This window comes from Lycium barbarum, chromosome 8 (genome assembly GCF_019175385.1).
Source record: "Lycium barbarum isolate Lr01 chromosome 8, ASM1917538v2, whole genome shotgun sequence".
Classification (NCBI taxonomy): Eukaryota; Viridiplantae; Streptophyta; class Magnoliopsida; order Solanales; family Solanaceae; genus Lycium; species Lycium barbarum.
Genome location: NC_083344.1, coordinates 4,493,418 through 4,519,163, shown reverse-complemented (window position 1 = coordinate 4,519,163; position 25,746 = coordinate 4,493,418). Strand labels below are relative to the sequence as shown.

General features: G+C 34.5%; 2 protein-coding genes across 2 annotated transcripts; both read right to left on the bottom strand.

The window, feature by feature from the left end:
* Nucleotides 1-1,714: 1,714 nt before the first annotated feature.
* LOC132605762 (cytochrome b-c1 complex subunit 8-like) lies at nt 1,715-6,783 on the bottom strand. The gene has a single exon (XM_060318991.1). It carries the CDS (start codon nt 5,383-5,385, stop codon nt 5,209-5,211), a length of 177 nt encoding a protein of 58 aa, XP_060174974.1. The 5' UTR covers nt 5,386-6,783; the 3' UTR covers nt 1,715-5,208.
* Nucleotides 6,784-11,567: 4,784 nt separating this feature from the next.
* Nucleotides 11,568-20,141, bottom strand: LOC132606101 (uncharacterized). The gene is made up of 15 exons (XM_060319438.1): nt 20,114-20,141; nt 16,824-17,038; nt 16,204-16,278; nt 15,441-16,121; nt 14,852-15,259; nt 14,684-14,755; nt 14,467-14,592; nt 14,243-14,383; nt 13,691-13,816; nt 12,942-13,591; nt 12,704-12,851; nt 12,648-12,654; nt 12,064-12,262; nt 11,908-11,976; nt 11,568-11,793 (listed from the first exon to the last, which is right to left on the bottom strand). Exons 1-15 carry the CDS (start codon nt 20,139-20,141, stop codon nt 11,568-11,570), a joined length of 3,171 nt encoding a protein of 1,056 aa, XP_060175421.1.
* Between the last annotated feature and the right edge of the window lie 5,605 nt (nt 20,142-25,746).

The following is a 25,746-nucleotide window of genomic DNA, read 5'->3' as shown; positions in this document are numbered from 1 at the left end:
AGCATTATTTTGCAGCACACACCACATGCAAAAACCATGGAGCAGCCTCTTCATGTGATCTCATGGCAGGAAAACTAATGACCATTATATCACACTCAATCAAGCCAAAAACAAGATTGAGTGAATAAAGTTAATTGTGCTTGGGATCCTACAGAAAGTCAATGAAATGTATTACAAGTTATTTTTTCAGATCCAATTCTGAACAAGATTTAGAATCCACAAGACTTTCAAAAGACCATACAGAGATAACTGTCATTTATAGGCCATACAAGTAAATATCTTCAAAATGAGGAATTCCAAAAAAAGACCAACAAAGTAGCTTATTTCCGGTTGAAAACTGCGAAAGGAAAGGCAGGTATTTTCCAGAGAGGTGAAGAACACAGCTTTAGTATCTGTGTTCTAACTTCTCCTTTTCCTGATAGTACTTCACATACCTGCATGCATAAAGAATTGGAGAAGAGATCAGATACCCATGGTTCTCAACTAATAGCCTGTTTGGCCAAGCTTATTTTTTTCCCCAAAAGTACTTATTTTTTTAATAAGTGCTTATTTAAAAAAAAAGCGAAGTGTTTGGCCAAACTTTTGGGAGAAATAAGTGCTTTTGGGGAGTAGCAGAAGCAGTTTTTCAGAAGTTAAAAAAAAATAGTTTTTGCCCAAAAGCACTTTTTTGAAAAGTACTTTTGAGAAAATACACTTAGAAGCACTTTTTAAAAGCTTGGTCAAACACTAATTGCTTCTCAAAAGTACTTTTTAAATTAATTGGTCAAACACAAACTGCTTTTAGCCAAAAGTACTTTTTTGAAAAGTGCTTTTGAAAAAAAGTATTTTTTAAAATAAGTTATTTTTATAAGCTTGGCCAAACAGGCTATAAGTCAACCTCAATAGATGCGAGTGTGTGTGTTGATTATATCAACCACTACTGTATTCATTTTTAGAACCTCATCTTTTAACTGATGATGAAACAAATCTATTCAGCCCACTATCCGAACAAAAAATAGAACTTAATGAAAGCTCAAGCCAAGAGACGACCCTCTTTCTATTTGGGAAGTTTAGAAATGTTTGACACCATTCCAACAATTATACATATTCTGTAACTTAATCTCTTCAAATTTTAAACTTGATCGGATATTTAATCACTAACTTCTTGGCCATTATTTTATTTATTTCTTCCATTACCAGGTATATAATTCACAAGGCAAAATAACTACTTAAATTCTGTGTCCGGTCAAATATTGTTAAAAAGGCGCAGAAGAAGTTATCTAAACTAAAGAATCCAAATGTTAGAAGCCCAAACATGATAAAGGTTTCAGCACTCAGCTCTTTTAATATGTCAAGTTTGCAAATAGTTAAAAGATATAGTAAGCCAATTGCATACTAAACCTCAAATGCTAGCATACATGACATAAAACAATTTAAAGTGCCTTAATAAGGAAGTATTGATTGTCATGATTAACATTTAGGATCTTGAAAAGACTATTCTTCACATCAACATACTTTCATTGTAAGACCTACTAAGCTAAGACATCTGCACATTTAGAAGCCACCATTGACTATAAATACTTTCCAGACCCCACTTGTAGGATTACACTGGGTATGTTGTTGTATTGACTATAAAGAGAATTAGCTGCCATAGGTATTATCCAGCAATAGATCCTTAAAGTCAACCATGCTTCAACCTGGATCATTGGTGACGAAATTATGAAACTGCCTGAAGAAGCAAACTTTATAAGACCAGAGTTGTAAACTTGTCATCTTTTTCTAAAATATTATTCGTGCTGATCAAAATAGATTTATCCGTTAGCGCGAAATTGTTTGTTCCCCTTATTAAAAAAAAAGGGCAGCCCGGTGCACTAAGCTCCCGCTATGCGCGGGGTCCGAGGAAGGGCCGGACCACAAGGGTCTGTTGTACGCAACCTTACCTTGCATTTCTGCAAGAGGCTGTTTCCACGGCTCGAACCCGTGACCTCCTGGTCACATGGCAGCAACTTTACCAGTTACGCCAAGGCTCCCCTTCTTTGTTCCCCTTATAATGTTTTAAAATTATTCTAATAAAGCTGCTCATTTAATTTAGGACATGGACCTGCTCCATTACCCTCTAGACATGTCTTTCTCCTCCATGTCATTATATTCTGCTCCGGGGGAACAGGTCCCAAAAAACTGGTAGACACAACAAAATCACAGGCAGAACGATATCAAACAGCAGACAACTCCTAATAAAAATTAGTCTCCACTTATCTTCACTACATCAAAAAAAAAAATCTCTCCACTAATCAAGCTATATATCCATTTCAATATCTTTTCCAGTCTGTGAGTTTATTTTAAAGCAAAATGGATTTAACTTCAGGAGGTTAAATCCTTATAGTAGCATCTGCCATCAGCAAGTTTGGTGTGCAACTCATAATATGTGAAGGGAATGAAACTAGTACTGTTTTTTTTTTCCTTTTTCTGAAAGGACTGTAGTCTTATGCCTATTCTCTCTATGAGGTATTATAGCCCAACTAAAGCCCGGGTAATGGAGTAGGAGTAGGAGTATGTTCCACTTCTAAGCTACATCCCTCACTCAGAGTTGCATTTTATTACTTGGTGTTTTTTCTTATATAATCAATGAATTCTTGATTATATAATGGAATCAATGGAAGCTCGCATCGGGGGTGTTGTGCGATAAGAAGGTGCCGCCTATTCTAAAGGGAAAGTTCTACAAAGCGGTAGTTAGACCGGCTATGTTGTATGGGACGGAATGTTGGCCAGTTAAGAAAGCGCATGTCCAGAAGATAAAGGTAGCTGAGATGCGGATGCTGAGATGGATGTGCGAGCACACCAGGAGAGACAGGATTCGGAATGAAGTGATTCGGGATAAGGTGAGTGGGGCACCTGTGGTGGATAAGATGCGGGAAGGGAGGTTGAGGTGGTTCGGCCATGTGCAGCGGAGATGCGCTGATGCGCCAGTGAGGAGGTGTGAGAAGACAGCCGTGGTGAGCCTGAAGAGAGGGAGGGGTAGGCCAAAGAAGGCCTGGGGAGAGGTGATTCTGCAGGACATGGCGTTACTCCAGCTTACCGAGGACATGACCGGCGATAGGAAAGGGTGGAGGTCGAGTATCAGGGTAGAGGGATAGTGGGGGCCGCGAGGTTTCCTTTCTCGTATTAGGAGTATTTTTAGCCTACTTCTATGTGTTGGTCTTGTCTATCTTTGTTGTTCTATCATGACTTCGTTGCTCTTGCTATTTTTAATTTTCGCATTGTTTTGATTTGCTTGTCCGCATCTGACTCTTTTCCCTTGTTTTTCTTATTTTCTTCTGAGCCGATGGTCTTTCGGAAATAGCCTCCCTACCTTCCAAGGTGGGGGTAAGGTCTGCGTACACTTTACCCTCCCCAGACCCCACATTGTGGGATTCAACTGGGTATTATGTTATTGTTGTAATCAATGAATTCTTGAGGGCAAGAAGCGCATGGTTCGAAATTCTCTGAATAATCGGCTTACCAATAAGCAGACGCAAAATTAGTTTGATTAGAATTAACCACTCCATGGACGGTTTAGGTAAGCAATATCTAGGAAAACTAGATTAATAGGCAATATTTAAGCCTAAGTTTTTCATGTAAACAAAAAAGCAAATCAAAGTCTTTTCCAGAGGCTCTTCATAAATGATTCACGTGGTCATGAATCTAATCAAGGAATTGTATATCAAGAAGAACAACAACATACCCAGTGAAATCCCATAAGTTGGGTCTGGGGAGGGTGGTGTGTACCCAGCCTTACCCCTACCTTGTGAGGGTAGAGATGTTGTTTTCGATAGACAATTGTATATGAAAGTAAAACAAAAATTCCAACCTTTTCATATCATATGCAATCGATCAAACAATCAACAACATCAATCTATGCAGTCTAAGGCTCTAAGCAGACAAAAATGGTAAAGACAGGGTAGGGTGTGAAGTCAGAGCCCAGGAAAAAGTCAATCAATCAACTACACCGCATTCCTAAATTAGTTGGGGTCCGGTTGGCTATATAAATCTGCAATATTCATTAAGATTATTCATTTCAGAGTCCCAACGCAAAACAACAATCAACCACCCATCAGTACTAAATTAGTTACAGTCAGCTAGGTAAATCCCCTTTGTCCACGACTTGTGACCGAGAAATCTGTTGTTTCAGCTTCAAACTCAGTGGACAAGAGGCCCCCTAACTACCTCTGCCAATTGTACCAAATTCCTCGAGCAATAAGTTCCCCAGAGCCATCCTAATAAATTCTCACAGGTAATACTCTTGGTCCGCCTTCAATCAGTTTTCAGCCTAAGCCTTTGCTCTCACACGAATATACGTTTGAATATCCGCTCAGTACTTGAACGTTCAATTAACTACGCCTCAATAATAAATTAGTTTGGATCAGCTATTACTTCCCCTTTGTCCACCTTATGTTGATCAAGAAGTTCATTGTTTCAGTTTTGAAACTCGATGGATAATGGCCCCATACCTATGCCAATAGAACCAAAGCCCTAGAGCCATAAGTCCCCTTTGCCAATTTAACCAAATCCATGCAGCCATAGATCACCTATATTAACCATTATGCTCTACATAGGACAGAGTCCATACTAAATTAGTCAGGGTAAGCTATATAATCCCTAATATCCATTTCTTTATTATCGAGAAATCCACTGTTTCAGCTTGTCAATTGAACCAAAGCCCTGGACCCATGACTACCCTATATCAATTTCGCGCTAATCAGGTCAGAGATCAAGGAAAAAGCAATCAATTAACTACACCTCAGTATTAAATTAGCATGAATCAATCATACAAATTCTCTCTACATCCATTTCTCTATTCGGATCCTAGCCCAGAAGATCGAAACTCCCTATATAGATTTATCTACTCGATAGTATACCTCCTACCTTTGCCAATTGAACAAAAGCCCTGTACCCTTAATCACTATATCCATTTCACTCTAATCAGGTCAGATATCGAGGGAAAAAAAACCAATTAAATATATTCTCTATACATTTTCTATTCGGATCCTAGCCCAAATGATCAAAATCCCCTATTGTAACAAATCCCCTATATCCATTTCCCTCTAATCAGGGCAGAGATCTCGAGAAAAAACAATCAATTAACTACGCCTAAAACTAAATCAGTTCGAATCAGTTAAATAAATTCTCTACATATCCATTTTTATCTATTCAAATCCTAGCCCAAACAAAAAACAAGTGAATTATAATAAATTAAGCAAAAGAAAACAGAATAAATAAGTACTTACTGGTGCACTCGCTAATCCAATTTTCGGAAACTTTGTGATGGATCTTACCAGGTAGATCCTTCCATAAACCAGGCATTACTTTCTGTTGAAATGGTGATAAAGCGTATACAACTGCCTTCAGCTTAACTGGTTGTTTCCCCATGGTGATTTTGCTTCGAGGTCGTTCATTGTTCGTTGAAGGATTCTAGGGTTTGTTTGTGAATTGTGATTGGAGAAGAAATGGTGTTGGTATTTGGTATGAGTACTTGGTCAAAAATGGTTGACCTTCTGGTCCACCTTATCCATCTTGAATAATGGGGGGCTACTAATTGGGTGGTATGGCCATTTTTCGAACCGCTTTTTAATTATTTAGCCATTGTTTAGAATCAGGTCAGAGATCGAGAAAGAAACAATCAATTAACTACACCTCACTACTAAATCAGCTCTCTATATACATTTCTCTCTATTCAGGTCACAAATCGATTAAAAAAAACAATTAAATACAAATTCTCTATATCTATTTCGCACTAATCATGTAAGAGATCGAGGAAAAAAACAATCAATTAACTACACCTCAATACTAAATTAGCTCGAATCGGTTACACAATAGAGATCATTAAAAAACAACTAACTAAGTCTCGGCATTAAGTAATATTTTTTTAAAAAAAACTAACTATGTCTCAATACTAATTCAGTTTTAATCAGTTACACAATAGAGATCGATAAAAAAACAACTAACTAAGTCTCAACATTAAGAAATATTAAAGAAACAAACAACTAACTACGTCTCAACATTAAGTAATATTAAAAAAAAATCAATTAACCACACCTCAATACTAAATTAGCTCTAATCGGTTATACAAATTCTCTAAATCCATTTCACTCTAATCAGTTCAGATCTCAACCAAAAAAAACCAAAAAAAAAAAAAAAAATCAACTAACCATAACCACGCCTCAATATTAAACTAGCTCGAATCAGTAATACAAATCCTATATATCCATGTCTCGCTAATCAGGTCAGAGATCAATAAAAAAAACAAATCAATTACCTACACCTCAATACCAAATTAGCTCGAATCAGTTATACAAACTTCCCTATATATCCATTTCTCTAAATTAGCTCAAATCAGTTGTACAAATTTCCCTATCTATCAGGTCAGCGATCGAGAAAAAAGTAATCAATTAAACTACACCTCAATATTAAATTAGATTGAATCAATTATATAAAATTCTCTATATCCATTTCGCTTTATTCAGCTCAGAGATCGATAAACAAACAAACAAACAAACAAACAATTAACGACGCCTCAACACCAAATCATTTCGAATACGTTATACAAATTATTCAGGTCCGAGATCGATAAAAAAACAATCAATTAACTACGTCTAAATACTAAATTAGCTCGAATCGGTAGTACAAATTCTCTATTTTCAGAGATCGAGAAAAAAAAATGAATCAATACTAGATCAGGTGATACAAATTATCCATATCGATTTCGCTCTATTCGGGTCGGGTCGGGTCCCGAAGGAAAAATAAGTGAATGATAATAAATTAAGTAAGTACTTACTGGTGCACGCCAACGAGGGGAGCAAGCAAGAGAGTAGCGCTAATCCAATTTTCGGAGACTTTGTGGTGGATCTTACCAGGAAGATCTTTCCATAAACCAGGCATTACTTTCTGTTGAAATGGTGATAAAGCGTATACAACTGCCTTCAACTTAACTGGTTGTTTCCCCATGGTGATTTTGCGTCTAGATGGTTCTTTCTACTTTGTTGAACAACTCTAGGGTTTGTGAAGAAATGGTTTGTTCGTATTTGGTATGCGTGCTTGCTGATAAATGTTTGGGCTTATGGGCTTGACTTATCCACCTTCAATAATGGGCCCAAAACAGTCTTATTAGGGGTCATTTGCAAAAATAAAATTTATACAAAAGTATCTCTAACTAAAATACAAGAATACTTTAAGTAAAATTTTCACAAACAGCTACCTTTTAGCTCCTTCTAACAGTCTATAACTACATGTTCTACATTTACAATTCGTAGCTGGAGGACTTTATATTTAGCTAGTAGACGCGTTGACTTAAATATAGTATAAATATAACGGAAATACACACGCTGAGAAAACTGAAAGTGTCATATTTATGGAAACGAAATCTATTCCAATTTAAATTATAATCAGTTTTAATGTTCCCTAATTCACGCAAATATCCTTCCATTCCATATCTGATCTCATATCTCATTCAAACAGTTAACAAATTAAAAAAAAATGAATTCAAAAAGTACATTCATATTTTTAACCAAAAAAAAAAAAAGGTTCAAAAACTAGTTCATCAAAACACTTTGAAAAATAACAATATCAAACCAGTGAACAGAGCTCGTTTTAAATGACGAATATATATCTGATTTCATCTGTCGAAATATCAAATTCAAGTTGAGTTCATAATTGAGGTAACAACATTTTCACTGCAACTTTTTTATTTTTTCGCTTTTTCTGAAATTTTGAATATACGAAAACTCAGATTCATATATTCAAAATATTATTGTTTCAGCTAAATTGAATATAACACATTGTTGTATTCTAAAACAACAGGATAATGACAAGCGTAACTGCGTTGATCCAACATTCTGGTTTTTGGAACGATCAGAACTGTTTTGTGAATTACAAAATTGATGTTGTTGTATTCACTGATAATTGCAATTACGAGGAGTTAGTTTCTACGATTACAAGTCAATTAGGTGTGGATACTGTCAGAAAAACTATTTCAATAAAATATACTATTGAAGGCGATTTTCAACCAATGGAAATACACAACGATATGGAAGTTCATGTGTACGTTGAGCTTAAGAGAGAAAACAGAGTTTTTGGGATGTATCCAATGTGCGTTAGTATTCATGATTTTGATGTTGAGGATGATGCAACTGGTAATCGTATTATTAGAGATGATGTGCTGCAAATTGGATATAGTGAGAATCGGGATGGTATGGATGTTTGTGATTCTACAGGCTGTTGTTTTGTTTGAGAATGATAACAATTTGGTAATTTCGAACCCGGAAACGAAAGGAGTTTTTGTCGATCAAGTTTACCAAGATAAGGAAACTTTGAAAATTGTGATGACGTAATATGCAATTCGTGAAAGATTTAATTTCAAAACAGAGAGATCGAATGCTATAAGGTATGATTTTCTAAGAGCCCGTTTGGATTGGCTTATAAGTTGCTTATAAGCTGTTTTCAGCTTTTTTGAGTGTTTGGCTGGCCAGCTTAAAGTCATTTTGTGCTTAAAATAAGCTCAAAAAAATAATTGGGCTCATTTGACTTAACTTATCTAAAGCAGTTTATAAGCTGAAAACAGCTTATAAGCCAAAAAAAATAAGTTAGACTACCCCAACTTATTTTTTTTAGCTTATAAGTTGCAAACAGCTTATAGGCATAAGCCCATCCAAACAGGCTCTAAATGTATTCTGGTAACTATATTTCAGATGTATTTTTGTTATATTTGTACTACATTGAGATGATTTGTTAACTTGTTTTAGCACACCGTTTATTAAAAAATGTTTGATGCAATATATTTCTGATATATTTGTTGTATATTTCGACTGTATTTAATTGATTCAATATGTACTATTTGCATTGTATTATGTAGCTATACTCTGGTATGTTGGTCGCCGGAATGTAAATGGAAGTTTAGAGCGTTGAGAATTGGGGATTCTGAAATGTTCAGGGTTAGATCTTTCGATGACGAACATACATGTCCGTTGAAGGACAAGGTGTATTCACAAAGACAAGCAACAAGTTGGTTTATTGGAGAAGCGGTTGTCAAGGCGAAAATAACTAACCATAAAAGGAAGGTCACCCCTGGGGATGTAATAGGCGATGTCAAAAATGAATTTAGCGTAGATGTTTCTTATATGATGGCATGGAAAGCTAGAGAGAAGGCTATAAAAGATTTCAGAGGTGATCCAACTGATTCATACAAGAAGTTATCGGCATATATATACATCCTTGATAAAACGTATCCTGGATCGCTTGTTAAAATGCATAAATCACCAGAAAATAAGTTTATGTATTTGTTTGTAGCACTCAAAGCATTCATAAAGGGATTCGAGTGTTGTAGACCAATAGTTGTAGTGGATGGTGCACACCTTAAATCAACGTATAATGGTACATTTGTGTCGGCAACTACTTTGGATGTAGCAGGTATGTATAATCCTATTCTATGAATGTTTTTATATATATATAAATACAACAATATGCTATTGATTTGCAAATAAAGCTGCTAAAAACATACTCTGGATATATTGCTGGTGTTAACTTGTGAATAATATATGCTGAAATATATTGTAAATATGTGGTGGATATATTGTAAATATATACTTTTGTTTTATAAATAATGTTGCTAAAAACACAGTGTGAGATCAAATTCAGTTAAAATATATGTTGAATATATTATAAATATATACTGATTTTTGTAGGTAATATCCTAGCACTAGCGTATAGTGTGATAGATTCTGAGAATAATAAGTCTTGGACGTGGTTCTTTGAACTATTCAAGCAAGCTTATGGTGTTAGGCAAAATATGTGTGTCGTGTCCGACAGACATGAAAGCATAATACACGCAGTTTCTAAGGTGTATCCTACTGTTCCTCATTTGGCTTGTATATGGCATTTGTGGAAAAATGTAACAAAGCAATACACAACAAACAGTGAGGTGTTGAGTCCTATATTTTATTCACTGGCGAAGGCATACACCCAGGATGAGTTCGATAAATTGATGGAGAAGATTAGGAATGTTGATATTCGGGTAAAACGATACCTAGAAGATGCTGAAAGGGATAAATGGTCTAGGCTTTATTCACCTGTTAACAGAGGATGGACAATAACTTCGAATATAGCCGAATGTATTAATGGAAAACTGGTTGCCGTAAGAGAGTTGCATATTTTTTATTTCCTTGAAGAAGTGAGGAAGATGTTTGGTAGATGGAATTGCACAAATAGAAAAAATGGTACCTACACATTCACAACACTGATGAGGCGATATCAAGAGATGTTGTCGATCAACGAGTGAAAATCAATACGAATGAGGGTATGTTTGTTTTGCAACACAAAATTTTAATCTATATTTTACTATATCTAATCTATATTTATCTATATTCCCAATATGGTAAAACTGCTCAGGTTAATGCTTGTTTATTGTTTAAATGGTTCTCAGGTTGAAGCGTCAACTGAATATGTTTACACAGTTAATGATGGACCGAGGCATTTCATAATCGATTTGAAGAAGAAAACTTGCAGTTGTAGAATGTTCCAACTGGACGAGATACCGTGTTCTCATGCATAGACGGTATTGAAAAACAAAAATTTGACTGCTGATGCATATTGTTCGGAATTATTCAAGCCAGAAACAGTTGTGAACACATATGATGTGCCGGTTGATCCTCTTCCCGATGAGACCGAGTGGAATGTTCCTAAAAGCATATCAGATGAAGTTATTATGCCACCGATCTATAAGAGACCCCCTGGGAGGCCAAAAAAAAAGAGGGATAAGCCATTATAGGAGTTGATGATTGGTAAATGCAGGAATGCTTGCGGTAAATGTGGACGTCTTGGTCATAATAGGTGTTCGCCCGCTCAATAAGAAGAATAAATAAGTCCATTTTGATATTATTTGTTAAGACAATTCTACTTTAATTTTCTGTTTAAAATAAAAAATGAATTCATCTTGAATTCATATTATTCTAGTATGGTTGTACTTCACATGGTTGAACATCTGATGTTTTTCGATGTTATGTTATATTGGTGGATTAATGAGATTTGAAAAGTCTACTCTATATAGACTGATTTGACCTTTTGTTTTGGATTTATGCTTTAATAGTTGTATTTCGTATATATTTTGGCTATATTTTAGTTGCATTTTGTCTGATCTGTTAAATACTACTTATTCTGGTTTATTGTTAACTATATTTCATATATATATTTTACATATATTTGGAGTGTATTTAGATGAAATGTTAACTTCTGTAATACACTGTACATTAAAAGTGGACTTATGGAATATATATGAGTTATATTTTCTGTATATTTCGACTGTATTTAAATGGTTAAATATACTACTTTGTTTAAGGAATACATTTCACATAAAATGAAAATGGAATTTATACATTGGAGAAATAACATACTTGAAAGAAACAACCAAATAAAAACCATAAGGTGGTGTTCAACATTAATCATCCTAAAAAACATTACTGCACATATTACGATATGTCCAAAATGAAAAAACAACAACAAAAGTCGCAACCAACTATGCTATTGTTCAACATGAAAATCAAAAACACAAAAGACTTGGTGGCCTAATCAAGATCCTCTTTATCAACTGCATCGTAATCAACTGTCGGTCTAATTGGTCTTGGAGGCTGCTCGTTAGCACTTGATGCATTCTTGTTTGACTTATCCCATGCATAGTCGCATAAAAGGGCACTGTATCTCATACGGAGTAACTTTGCATCGAATTCAGTTGGGATGACTTCACTTGAGCTCAAGTATTTAGCAAAGACTGCCACATACATACCACAATCCCTGAAAAAATGATCAAAAAATTTACTGATCAAAACCCAAGAAAAAATAGATGTATTTATTGTGTTCTCATAGAAATCAGTCATTTGTAGATTGTGTGTCACAAGAGTAGCCAACATTTTCATTCCGGCTCTAACGACGGCATCATGCCCTGCAGCTCGGTATGAGTTGTATACGTAGATGCACCTGTTTGTAAAAAGAAAAAATACGATAACAACAAACATATAAATTTTGTAGAAAAATGAATGATTTTTTCAAAGGATGAGAGCACACCTGTCGGCGAATGATATCACAACCAAAATCCAGTGATTTTCCTCTTTCACATTGATAGGAATTAGTACGTTTTCAACAGTATACCATGGTACATTAGCCAATAGCCTGTGCCCGTTAATGTACTCACACAGTTCATCTTCCTTACTGGCGACACTTCTGGATGAATCGGGGTTTTCCCAAGATGTGTAAATTTCAGCAACTAAAGTGTGAAAAATACAGCTGACAGTGGTAAATCTATAATTGTTGTTATTGTGATACTTCCCCTTCTTGCGTAGGTAGTAGAAAATAACATCAATATGCTGTAAAAACATCAATTCACTGACTATAATCAATACTATCTTCAATAAAAATATTGTTGTATATATATTAAATATAGTGAAATATACTGTTAAATATAGCAAAAATACAATTCCGTACTTAATAAATACTATACTCAACTAATAAATTAATGTCTCTATATTAAATATAGTGCAAATATAATGATGAAATATTTTTAAAATACAATCCAGTAATAATGTAAGTACAGAATTGTGATCTATATATATGTCAAATACAGTAAAAAATTTACTCTAGATACATCACACTGTAATTCTATTATAAAACATAAAAAACTTAGATAACAAGAAGAAAGACATCAAACCTCATCAGTCCAAATTTGCCCATCCATAGATAACAAGTAGAACCAGTTTTTGTCGGATACGACTGTAACGCCTAAATGTAATCGAAGTTCGGCATCAGCAGGATCCGGTCCTTCCATGTTCTTTCTATAATGATTTTCCTTGGGTTTCCTATATATCAACAATGGAAAGAACATACGTTAAGTTTATTAAGAATTGATTTCTGGAAAACTAAAAAAATAAGTTGTGAAAAATAATTACTTTTTGTTGTGCGATTTCAACAGATCTTTCTCAAGCCACTTTTGATATTCTTGAAGAAACGAAGTATCTAACGGGGCATTGATAGGGTGCTCAACAAATGGGTGTTTTTTCTGATAAATGCAAGGACTGATATTTTTGGCAGAAGAACTCGCTGAGCTGAAATTGGGACAGTAAGGGGACAAGTTGTATTTGCTTGGTTTCCTTTCTCGGGCAGCCCCTACGTGGACAATGATTTGTGCTTCAGGGTTTGAAAGTTGTGCAGTCTCATCACTTGAGCTTTGACCCGTATTTGGTTGTACAGGAACTTGTTGTCCGGTTTCATCACTTGAACTGTGGTCAACAATCGGTTGTACTCCAACTTGCTGTTCAGTTTCATTAGTTGAACTTTGCCCAGTTGTTGGTTGTACTCCAAGTTGGATTGGTACCTGAGAATCACGAATCATCCATTGAGAGATCGTTACCGGGTTATCGTTCGGAATATGAGGGGTCCTTAAACTTGACAAATCGGCTTGATCATATCGTGGTACTGGAGAAGGACCGAGAGAAATAACATATGCTAAAGGACAATTGACTAGTAAGTCCGCTATCATTTCCTTTGATGCGGTAAATTCAGCATTAGCATTCTCCATATCACCAGATTGCTGAGATTCCTGAAATAAAAAACAAACAAAAAACGACTGGCGTTTATCAAATATTGCTTATCAAAACGATATGTGTTTGACACTTAAAAGTCACATTTCAGTACTTACATCAAATTTTAAATGGATTGGTGTTATGGGCACTCCATCTGTTTGTGCATCACTTTTAACTCCCGTTTCTTTATCCACGTCAACAATAGAAACTGGATCATTAATTGGCAACCCAACTGCCTCAACCTAAAACAATAAAAACATGGTTCAAATAAATTTACAGGCATCAGTAAAACAAATACACAAAAGTTAAAAGTTTCATCTAAATATAGTCAAAATATATGAAAAATATATCTGAAATATAGTCAACAGAAACTAGAATAAGTAATATTGAACATAATAATCAAAATACAATTAAAATATAGCCAGAATATATATGAAAAACAACTATTAAAATATCAATCCAAAATAAATATAGCACTACTATTATATATAAACACAATCATAACAAATATAACACAAATAGATACAACAAATGGGACACACTAAAAAATGACTAGGTGAAAATATGTATGTAAATACACTATAGGTAATACTAAACACAAATAATTGCAAGATTTTTACTTTGAAAATATACTGCAAATATAGCAAAGTGAAAGAAAAAATGAGTACCACTGGATGACTCCTCTGCACGGAAGTTGCACCGCCACCTTGATTCTCTTCGGTTGAAACCTTTACTGCACCTTCACTTTGATTGCCTCGAGAAATCCCACCATCAATATGTAAGTCAGCTTGCAACATTGTGTCTCCGACCTTTAAAATTTTCCAAAAAAAATATAAAATCTTCTAATACATATATCAAAATAACTTAATAAGTTAATAATTTCCATTTTTACCATGTTGTCTTCGACTACGTCGTTGACAGTTGGTGTCGCTTTATCAGAATGATGACGTTGGCTTTTCTCATGTGAGTGTTGTATGCCAACATCATGTTGATGTGACGGGGCTTTACTATCAGCGAGCTTAAAAAAATATCTTATTAATAAAAAGGAAACTGGCTTGTTAATGCCTATAATGTATTTATAAAACATAACTTTTAGTTTTGATTTTTACCTTATCTGGTGGTTGATTGCCCTTTATTGCATCTAACAACTTTTTGAAGTTGTTATCCATGCAGTTAAACACCTACAGTTTTGAAACACAAAAATAGAATTAGAATTGTTAATTACTTGACACAAATAATATGAAGTAACAAAAACATATTGAAAACAAAACGCCTACTTCTTTCTTGAAAATCTGAATCTCTTCCCTTATCAGTTTAAACTCATTTGTTCCGGGTCCTGTAGGTGCATCTGGTTTCCTTGTCCCTTTTATCCGAGATTCCTTCTGTGATGGTTGTTTCTTAGAAGGAGAAACAGAAATGGGAAACTGTGTCCGTTTCTTGCATCGCGGGGAATCAAAATTGGCACTCCTTTGTTGTTGTTTGTCACTGGACATATGCGGTGGTGTGGTACTAAAATCATCGTCTACCAAATCAGTATCATGTACACCATCAACTCCATGTTTGACGTCTGGTATATCATGTGCAACAGGAGGCAAATGAAGAGTCTCCAACTCATGGGGTGTTGGCACAACTTCCTCTAATATACAAGACTGTGAACAACAAAATACATCTACATTGGGAACATACTAAAATATGAGGAAAATATAGTCAAATTATATTGATCACAAATGCATTTCTTCATAAATATAGTCAAAATATAATCAAAATATACTATGAAAAACAAACATATGAAAACAGTTAAATGGTAAAGGATACAAACAAATATAAATGTATATAACTGTTCAGTTTGTTAAAAATTTGGCTTACCAGGTTTTTGTCGTCTCTGAACATGTCATCCATCAATCTCTTGAATTCTGGTTTTTCTTCCATAGTCCGCCATTTCAAAATTCTAGGAACTAAATTCCCCGTCTTAACTGCAATGGTGGACGTGACTTTTGAGCAACATTCATACAACCAGACTTGCATAGCAAGTGGCAACCCATGAATCATATAATATCTCTTAAAACCAGCATATTTCTGCCTGATGCTTACAATCAACTCTCTAAACGACTCTTTACCCCAAGGATACTCATTATATCTCCCGTCCTCTACAACGTCAAAATGGATCCTTGGTATGTTTGTTGAGTTTGACTCACCACAATGTACCCACGTATTTATGAAATACAATATTTCCATCTTGACTGCATCCCCCCCTTTATCATCCCAAACTGTCTTGTTGAAGCACTCAATAAGCTCGTGTCTTTTAACTGGCAGTTGGTTCTCATTATTTCTACCAAAATATTCAACCATAAGCCTATTCAGTTGTGAGTTGTCATAAACAAAATCATTTTCATCAGAGACACAATCTAACCCAGTGATCAGTGTAAATTCTCTAAGGCCGAAACGCAGAACTTTACCATTTATTTCAAATGTAAAACACCTATATGTGCTGCCTCTAAGTTCTTTGACCATAAAGCACCGAAAAATCTGTGCTTGTACATCCAATTGCTGTATTCTGAGATATTTAACAAAACAAGTATTCCTGAACATAACCTTCTGTGCGTCTGTTAGTTTGCCTCTAATATCTTACATTACATTTAACATTCGTGTATCTACACATAGATGGTGCCACAGTAGGGTGCTTGGTAACCAAAAATTTAGATACCTGAAACAACATGCCAAAAAACATATATGATTGACAAAAAACAGTGAACACAATCAGGTAAAAAAGGGATCAACCAAAAACATATACAAATCTACAACAAAACAGTGATTGACAATGAAAAAATATAATGTGTGTATATATATATGAATATACTGAAAATATAATGACATATATTGATTGAAAATGTAAATTATAGATCTGTAATAACTGTCAACAAAATATACACAAATATACTTAAAAATCTTAAAAATTACAGTTATGGTGAAGAACAATAAACACGAATTAACTGAAGAAACATGTGAAAAAAATAACAATACAAAATATACTTAAAATGTACATAAAATATAGATCTGGTTAAGTCACAGATCTGTAATAACTGAACTAAAAAATACAAACGAACTAAATTTACTGAAAATACAACATAAATATACATCTGCATCATCATACTCATAGACATTATGTTTGGTTTTAGCAATTTTTTTGCCCTTAATATTAACAACATTGTTACCAGCCTTTCTCTTCTTTTGTATCTCCATTTGAGAAACCTTTTTCACTTTTTCTTGTTGTTTACTCTTTGAATCAACATAATCAGCAGAACGCCTAGGATCGTTAATTTTTTTTGAACGATTCTCAGCATAAGAGCCTGCAATGGCAGTTTCGTGTTGAGAAATTCTCAAAGAAAAATTAGGAATCTCAAATTCGGGTTCTATACCTCTATTCCTCATCGGCGTATAAGCTTTCTTAGCCATTTCACTTAAATCTAAGAAAAAAACAACCAAGAACAAACAGTGATAACTAATCATTTAGAGTTGCATTGCTGATTCAAACGAAAAAAACAAAAAAAAAATCCTGAAAATATAGGTTAAATACACGGTGAAAATGTAAAAATCAGTATAGAATCTTACCTTTTTTGGGAATTAGATTTGAATTATGAGTGAAATTAATGAGTAGTTAATTAGAGATAAATAAGGAAGTTGAACTATCATAAAACTGATTTGAAATTTGAGAAAATTAAGAGATATTGGGCATAATGGCGTGTATTTAGGGGGATAGGAGAGAAGGACTTATTTTTGGCCTATTTTGTAGGGGTGTGGGAAGTTATCAGATGAGTGGTAAAAAAGTGGTAGCTATAGGAGGTAAATATGTTATATTTTAGCTATTAAATATAATTATTGTAAAGTTTAGTTATGTTTCTTAAATAGGTAATAATGTAAGCTATGTCAAGTAAATTTTACATACTTTAACACAGTATGTTGGAGATCATTTTTTTTTTTCGTATAAATGAAAATCTAGCACATTACTTCAGCATAATATGTTAGATTTTCATATGTAGGGAATTTTCGAACTCCAAAACAGTATTTTGGAGTTTGACCTATCAAAATTTTAAACTTTAGTATATTATATTGGAGGATTTTTTTTTTCACGTTTCATGTAGGGATTTTTATATCAGGCTTTTGGTTTTGCATTAAAATAATTAAGTATTGATTAGTTTTGAAATAGTGGCATTGAATGATTCAAGGATTTGTGATTCGAGATTGGAGAAGAAACGGTGTTTGTATTTGGTACGAGTGGTGTAAAATGTTTGGACTTATGGGCTTGCCTTATCCATCTTGAATAATGGGCTACTGGGCTTAATGTTTAATTAAAATGTAAAAATAAGGAAAATTTACTTGTCATAACTACCTCTAAGACTTATTCATGAATTATAACTACCTTATTTTTTATTTAATTTTTGTAGCTTTATTTTTCCAAATTACATTTCATAACTGGTCCAGTAACTTTTGAAATACATGTACCTCTCTATTCTCCCTCACTACACATTTAAGATTTATCATCTTCTCCAAATCCTAAAAAAAAAAAATCTCTCTCCTCTCTCCCCTTCCCCTCACTGCAGCCTCTCTCCCTCTCTTTCTTTATCTTCAGCCTCTCTTTCTTTATCTTCAGCCTCTCTTCTCCTTCCCTTCACGTAACCCTCCCTCCCTTCTCTATCTACACCACCCACGCCGTCGTCAACACCACCACCACTATTGTCACCACCTCCATCTCCAAACTCGAAAAAAAATCTTAAGGTTCTAGTTCTTCAGATCTGAACTCCATATGCTTCAATCTAGGATTCCATTACTCAGGTCTATTATGAAGGTTTTGGTGGAGGGGAATATCATGTAAGAGAGAAACTAGATGTGGTGGTGGTTCGGTATGGTTTTTGGAGTGGAGGAGGACAATGGTGGATCGAAGAAAGGCGGCGAAGGAAGGAGGAGGTTTTTTCCAGTTTGTTGTGGTGGTTCGGTAGGATTTTTGGAGTGGAGCAGGATGGTGGATCGGAAGAAAGGCGGCAGAGGAATGAGGAGGGTTTTTCCAGTTGTTGTGGTGGTTCGGTAGGGTTTGTGGTTGTATTTTTTTTTGTTATACTGTATTTTTTTGTATTCGCTTATATTTCGAAGGAGAAAATGTATATTCGTCATTTTTTTAGTGTATTTCAATGTACTATTTTGGTATATTTCTGTATATTTCTGTGTACTGTTTTAGTATATTTCTCTATATTTCAATGTATTTCTAATTTACGAAACAGTTTCTGATACATTTTCATTGTATTCCATTGTATATACGCACACTACAATTTTATATTTCTTAAACAATCAACCATATTTCATTGTATTCCAGTGTATATTTTTCTGCATTTGGAAGTATTTCTAAAAGTTTGGAATGGAGTAATTTGGAGAGAGAAACGTCGGTTGTTATGAAACTTCAGTCATTATGCGTGATACACGGTTGATTTAATTTGACTTACCATTTAAAATGAAAGAAGAGAATATGTTCCATAAATACAACCTATTTTTACTTTGCCAGATTTTGTATTTTCGTGTATTTCAAAAACGCGAAATACAACCGAATACAACAAAAACCAGCAAAAAACTTTTGAATGGAGTGATTTTGATAGAGAGACATTAGCTGTAATAGAACCTCATGAGGTTTGCGTGAATCATGGAACCATTAATACAAATTACCATATAATTTGAAAAAGATTTTTATTGCCATAAATATAGCCTTTTTTTTTAGTAAACAGCTGCGCTGTATTTCGCCGTGTTTCACTATATTTCAAAAACGCGAGATACAACTGAAATATAGCAAAAAGCAGCTACGAATTGTAAATCTTCAACTTGTAGCTATAACTTGTTAGAAACTATTAAAAGGTAGTTATTTGTGTAAGTTTTACTAAAAATAACTACTCTGTTTAAGGGATATTTTCAAAAACATATAGCTTTTGAAAATATTTACGTCATGTAACCTAATATACAATATTATACAGCATTATAGTACATAATGTATCAACCTTGTATAAAATAAAAGGTGTTTATACACAAATATGAGATAAATTGGATGATTATACACAAAGTATGGACTACATTGCGTAAATATTTCCAAAAATGGATAAAGTGCGTAAGTTTACCATTTTTTAATGCAAACACAAAATTTATGTAAAATATCTCTAGCTACAAGTGTAACTTCAGCACATTGTGCTGGAGTTTGAAACATGCTTTATGTGAAACTCCAACACCCTATGCTGGAATTCGAAATTTTCTTTTATGTGATTTTCAGTTGTATGGAGTTCTCAAATTTTTGTATAGTATGTTGGAGTTTCACCTGTCAAAATTTAAGATTTTAATATATTATGTTGGAGTTTTTCCATGTTTCATGTAGGGATGTTTTTTTATTTTCGCATTAAAATGATTAAATATTGATTATTTTCGAAATGGTGACTAATTTTCAATTAATTTTCCTTCCATAGACCTGGCATTACTTTCTGTTGAAATGGAGATAAAGCATACACAACTACCTTCAGCTTCACTGGTTGTATCTCCCATGGTGATTTGCTTCGAGAGTGTTTGTGTTTGGTGGAAAAATGTTTGGGCTTATGGGCTTTGCCTTATCCATCTTGAATAATGGGCTGCTATACTTATTGGGCAAAGTGCTAAGAATTGGGTTGGATGGCCTGTTTTTGGAGTCTGCTTTTTAATATTTATCCCATGTTTGAAATGTAATTGGAAAGTAAATACTCTTAAATGTAAAAATAAAATTTGGACAAAAACATGAAAAAATTACAACACATTATGGGGGGAGTTTAAAGCAGCTGCATGAGAAACTTCAGCATACTGTGCTGGAATTTTGAAACCTCACTCATGTGAAACTCCAACACATTATGTTGGAGTTCAAAATTTTCGTTTATGTGGAACTCCAACACACTATGCCAAAGTTTAATATTTATGGAGCTTCCGGAATCCAACATTTGGAGTTTAGTATGTCAAAGTTTTGAACTTCAGCATATTGTGTTGGTGTTTTTTCATGTTTCATAGATGGGTCTTTTTTTACCAAATTGTTTTTTGCATCAAAGAGTTGATAAATATTTGATTAGTTTTGTAATGGCGAATAATTTTTAATTAACAGTGTAAAAATTGGATAGTTTCAATTAGTAGTATGATTTGTTGACTAAGGGGATTCAATTGAAAAAAAAAGCGTTGGATTTCTTAGGGTGATCTAAATATACACTAAAAGAAAAAAAAATTGGCAACAAAATTATTTTTGTTGTCATAGATTGATTATTGTTGAAAAAAGTACTTTTGACAATAATTTTTTGTTGTTGCATAAACTTTTCCCAACAGCTATTATTGCAATAACGTGCAACATTTTTTTTTGTGTTGCCAAAAGTACTTTTTGTAATAATAATCAATACTATGACAACAAAAATAAATTCTTTGGCAACAAAAAAGTTCATTTGCCAACAATAAAACTAAGTTGTTATCAAATATTAAATTTTTTGTTGTCATTTCTATACTTTCTTGTAGTGATATAAGCCAGACTAATGCAAACGATTAAATATATAATAATTGCTAATCAACAAGCTAGCTTGATTAATTGAAACTAGTTATTTGATGCAGAGCAAGTTAACTAGTAGACATTGGGATGAAAGGTGCAGGACATATAATTTAATTGATCAATCTTTTGTACTTTATTATTCGAAATTCTGAATCAATATCTACGGAAGTTGGTATTGAGGAAATAAGAAATTACTCCATTTGTCGCATTTGATATGACATATCTTATTTTTTTAGTTTATTTAAAAAGAATAAATAATTATTTATATTTAAAAATAATTAAACTTTACACTTCTCATTTTGTCATTAATAAGATACTTTATAATCTCACAATTATCTATATTTGTAATTTTAGATCTTATATTACAAAACTTTTATTTCTTTTTTAAACTCTGTGTCTAGTTAAATATTTCTTCCGTTCATTTTTACTTGTCAATTTTTGACTTTGCACGCCCTTTAAGAATTAACAAATAAAGTATATATTTTACCATAATACTCATATTAATTGGTACTAGTCTCAAGACTTAAAAAATGATTTTCAAATGAGTAATAAATGTTAAGGGTAAAATAAGAAAGAAAAAAAATTATCTTTCTCGTGATACGCAAAAATGAATAGTTAAAAGTAAAAATTTATTTTTAGTATATTGGACAAGTAAACGGAGGAAGTACATAATTACCTCTAAAACTTACGCATCACTTAGAAACTGTTTGGAAAGCAAGAAGGGAATTGGAATTGGATGTAATTACATAGTTTGACATATTTGTTTGACTAAGTAATTATCAAGTTAGGAGGGAATTGAGTATAATTAAAAAAGTGTTGTTACACTTTACAATTCTCAAAAGGATGGGTTGAGAATTAGGTGTAATTATGGGTGTGTTCGGTATGGAGGAAAATATTTTTCCAGAAAATGTTTTCCAATTTTCTTATGTTCGTTTGGTCAAAAATTTTGAAAAATATTTTTCTCAAAATTGGGAAAAATGAATGATGAGTCGTGAAATTACGCAATATTCGATGCTAATTCCTTAAGTTTTTGTGACTCTTTAAGCACTTTTGTTGTTACTTTTTGTGTTTTTATGTTGTTTTGTAGGAAATGCCCGGAGAGCATAAAAGAGCAAAATAGATCAAAATGGACCAAAATGGAATAAAATAGAGCAAAACAAGCCAAAATAGCTGAAGTGAACCAGAGCACCACCTGCGAATCGCAGGTACTGCATGCGAATCGCAGGTACTGCATGCGAGTCGCAGGTGGTGCAACATCTGTTGACAGAGAATGGCCAAATAAAATAAGACAATGATGCAACACATGCGACACCACATGCGACTCGCATGTGGAACCCCCGAGTCGCATCCTGTGTCGCAGATACTGCACCTCGACTGATTTATGAGATATTGGTGCTCTATCCAGTTTTATGTGATCTAGAAGTGTGATCGGAAGAAACCAAGTGAAAAGAAAGTCAAAAAGAGGCCAAACTGGACATTTTTGCAAAACTGTCAAAACTGGACAGTTTTGCAAAAACGGGACAGATTTGCAAAACTGAAACTTTGGGGTTTATTTTGTCATTTTTAAACTTGGAAAAATCAGGTCATCTACAAAAGAGAGACTTGGGGCATATCATTATCATCTTTGGTCATTTTACAAGTTTTGGAGGCTAGGTTTTCACCTACACCATTGGAGGAGAAGATTGGAGCACTTTAATGAGATAATTCTTAAACCTTTCTTCAATTCCTTGTTTTGTATTGAATATTTTAGTGTGTAGTATTTCATTTCTAGACTTGAATCTTGTTTATGAAAATATTCTTGATTAAAGTTTGGATTAAAACTCTTGTTTTGCTTATGTATTGAATGATTTTTATTGTTATTGAAGTGGGTCTTTGTTGATTTAATTAATCTCGTTCTTGAATGTTTCCAAAGGGATTAGCTAACCCTAGGACTCACCCATTTACTTCGATTGAGCTCGGAAGAGGAAATCTTGGTTGGGAAAGATTAGTTAACAAGGATTTGGGTCATTAAATCCATCTAATAACTTGAGCTCGGAAGAGGATAGTTACTTGAGGTTAAATTGATTGTGCTTAATATCACACTCTAAGGCTTGGAAAACCTTAGAGTGAAATTCATTGATTTGGTTGGAAGACTTTCAATGAGATTTTAGAAATCATTAGCTATTAACATAAATCCGCTCTTAGTTGTAAAATCGTGAAATACATTGGATCGTTACTTGAGTATAATTTCCTTTGTATCCAAACTTGTGGCCATTGATCATTTTACTCGCTTTCTAGGTTAGTTTACATTTCCGCATTAGTTATAATCTTTCTCCAAAAACCCAAAATATTATCTATCGTTTGGCTTTAGCGTAGTTGATAAAAGTTCCTTACTTTCTTAATCGCCTAGCATATTGTTTCCTGTGGGATCAACCCCGACTCATAGTTGGGTAAATATATTGCATACGACCGTGTACACTTTCTCTTTGACGAGTGTATTTGGACGTTATCAATGAATTCCCTAATAAAAGTAAGAAAAACAAGTTCACAAGTTCATTCCACCAACCACCAAACCCCAACCCCCACCCTCACGCACCACCCTATCCCACCCCCCACCCCCGCCCAAAAATAATTTTTTTTGAAAAAATGTTTTGACATTATTTTTGGTTTTTTGCACCCCCAACCCCCACCCTACCCCCCAAAAAAATTTTGATTTTTTTTTTACATTTGTTTTGTTTTTTTGCACCCCACCCCACACCCTACCCCTACCCCTACCAATCCCCCACCCAAAATATTTTTATTGAATTGTTTTTTTGACATTTGTTTTGGCATTTTGCACCCCAACAAAATTTGACCTTTGTTTTTGGTTTTTTGCACCCCCAAATATATATATTTTTTTTGAAAAAAAAAAGTTTTGACATTTGTTTTGATTTTTTACACCAACCCTGTACCACTGCCCCCACCCTCACCCCGCACCCTAGCCCCACACCACCCCGCACCCCTACCCCGTTCGCAAAAAAATTAATATTTTAAAAAAAAAAATTGACTTCTTTTTTGGATTTTTGCACCCCAACCCCACCCCACCCTACAGCCCCCAAAATATTTTAAAAAAAAAACATTTTGACAATTGTTTTGGATTTCTGCACCCCATCCCGCACCCTACCCCCACCCTCACCCTGCACCCCACCCCACCCCACATCCCTATCCCCCTCCCCCCTCCCCCCGCGCAAAAAAAATTAATATTTTTGAAAAAAAAATTGACTTTTTTTTTGGTTTTTTGCACCCCAACCCCCACCCTCCCCCCTCACCCCACCCAGCACCCTACAACCCCCCCCCCCCCCCCAAAATATTTTTTTTGAAAAAAAAAAGTTTTGACATTTGTTTTGATTTTTTGCACCCCACCCCACCCCCCTCCTCAAAAAAAATTGAAACAAAGTTGACAATTATAAAAATTGAATATTTGCATGGTTAAAATGAAAACTTTTTGAGGGGTGATGGGGTATTGGGGGGTGGGGGTGAGTGGTGAAAAGATTTTGTTTTTTGGTAGGGGGTGTCTAGGGGTGTAGAAACCTGCAAAAGACAATAAAAAATTTCAAAAAAAAAATTGGGGTTGGAGAGGGGGTGTTGGTGTTGTCACGCCCCGAACCATGGCCTGGACGTAACACGGCACTCGGTGCCTGACTGCATGTGACCGAGCGAACCACATGGCTTTCTGAACTATCATGAGGCATACATGAGCGGAAATATGATGTGAATGCGTGCTGAGCCTTTATAAAAGGTAGTAAGTCATAATACTTAATAAAATACTTGTTTAAACATGAGTGCGGAAATAACATGAATGAGCCAAAATGGCTATACGACTCTGAATGTCTGACATGACATAACTGACTTGTCTAGTCTATGAAACCTCTATCATGAGTCTGACTGGAAAACATACTTACTGGGACAAGGCCCCCAACATACCTTTAGATGCAAAACTAAATAATAAACAAAAGTTAACTAAACCCCGAATGAGATGGGGCTCACCAATAAGCTGGTACGTGGAGATCCTAATGAGCGGAGGCGTCGTCCTGTAAGTTCGTACCTGCATCGTGAAATGCAAGCCCTCGGGCAATAAAAAGGGGACGTCAGCACATTGAATGTACTGGTATGTAAAACAACTGAAAGAAATAACATGGGACATGGAATAACATGATAAGAACTGAAACTGAAAACCTGGACATGAACATGAGCATGAGTATATATATATATATATATATATATATATATATATATATATATATATATATATCATAAGTAAAACATGATAAGTAGGGAGAGCAATAACTTATAACCGATCCATGGTCTGGTGCTTGCGTCCCGCCAGCAGAACACTCAGTCCTTGCCAGGGAACATGAGATTTGATAAAATATGAAAGGATCCAGTCATTATGAGAGATCGTCCGGGACATGGGTGGAGCGATCCTCATCCTACGGTGGCTACGTAGTTTCAGGCTATCTGAAGCCCTCCTCGGTAATTAATGCAACTCCCAAAACATGAACATGTAAAATAGTAGCACTTGCTGCCCATGGTATATCATGAATCATAACTTGCTTGTACATGGTTTTCATGAATCAT

Excerpts from the sequence above, each read along its gene's own strand:
- LOC132605762 (XM_060318991.1), bottom strand. The coding sequence starts at position 5,385 with ATGGGGAAACAACCAGTTAAGCTGAAGGCAGTTGTATACGCTTTATCA.
- LOC132606101 (XM_060319438.1), bottom strand. The coding sequence starts at position 20,141 with ATGGGAGATACAACCAGTGAAGCTGAAG. Across the intron at positions 14,756-14,851 it reads TTCAGATTTTCAAGAAAGAA|GTGTTTAACTGCATGGATAA; the intron begins GTAGGCGTTTTG and ends TCAAAACTGTAG. Across the intron at positions 14,384-14,466 it reads ACGTAGTCGAAGACAACATG|GTCGGAGACACAATGTTGCA; the intron begins GTAAAAATGGAA and ends AAAATTTTAAAG.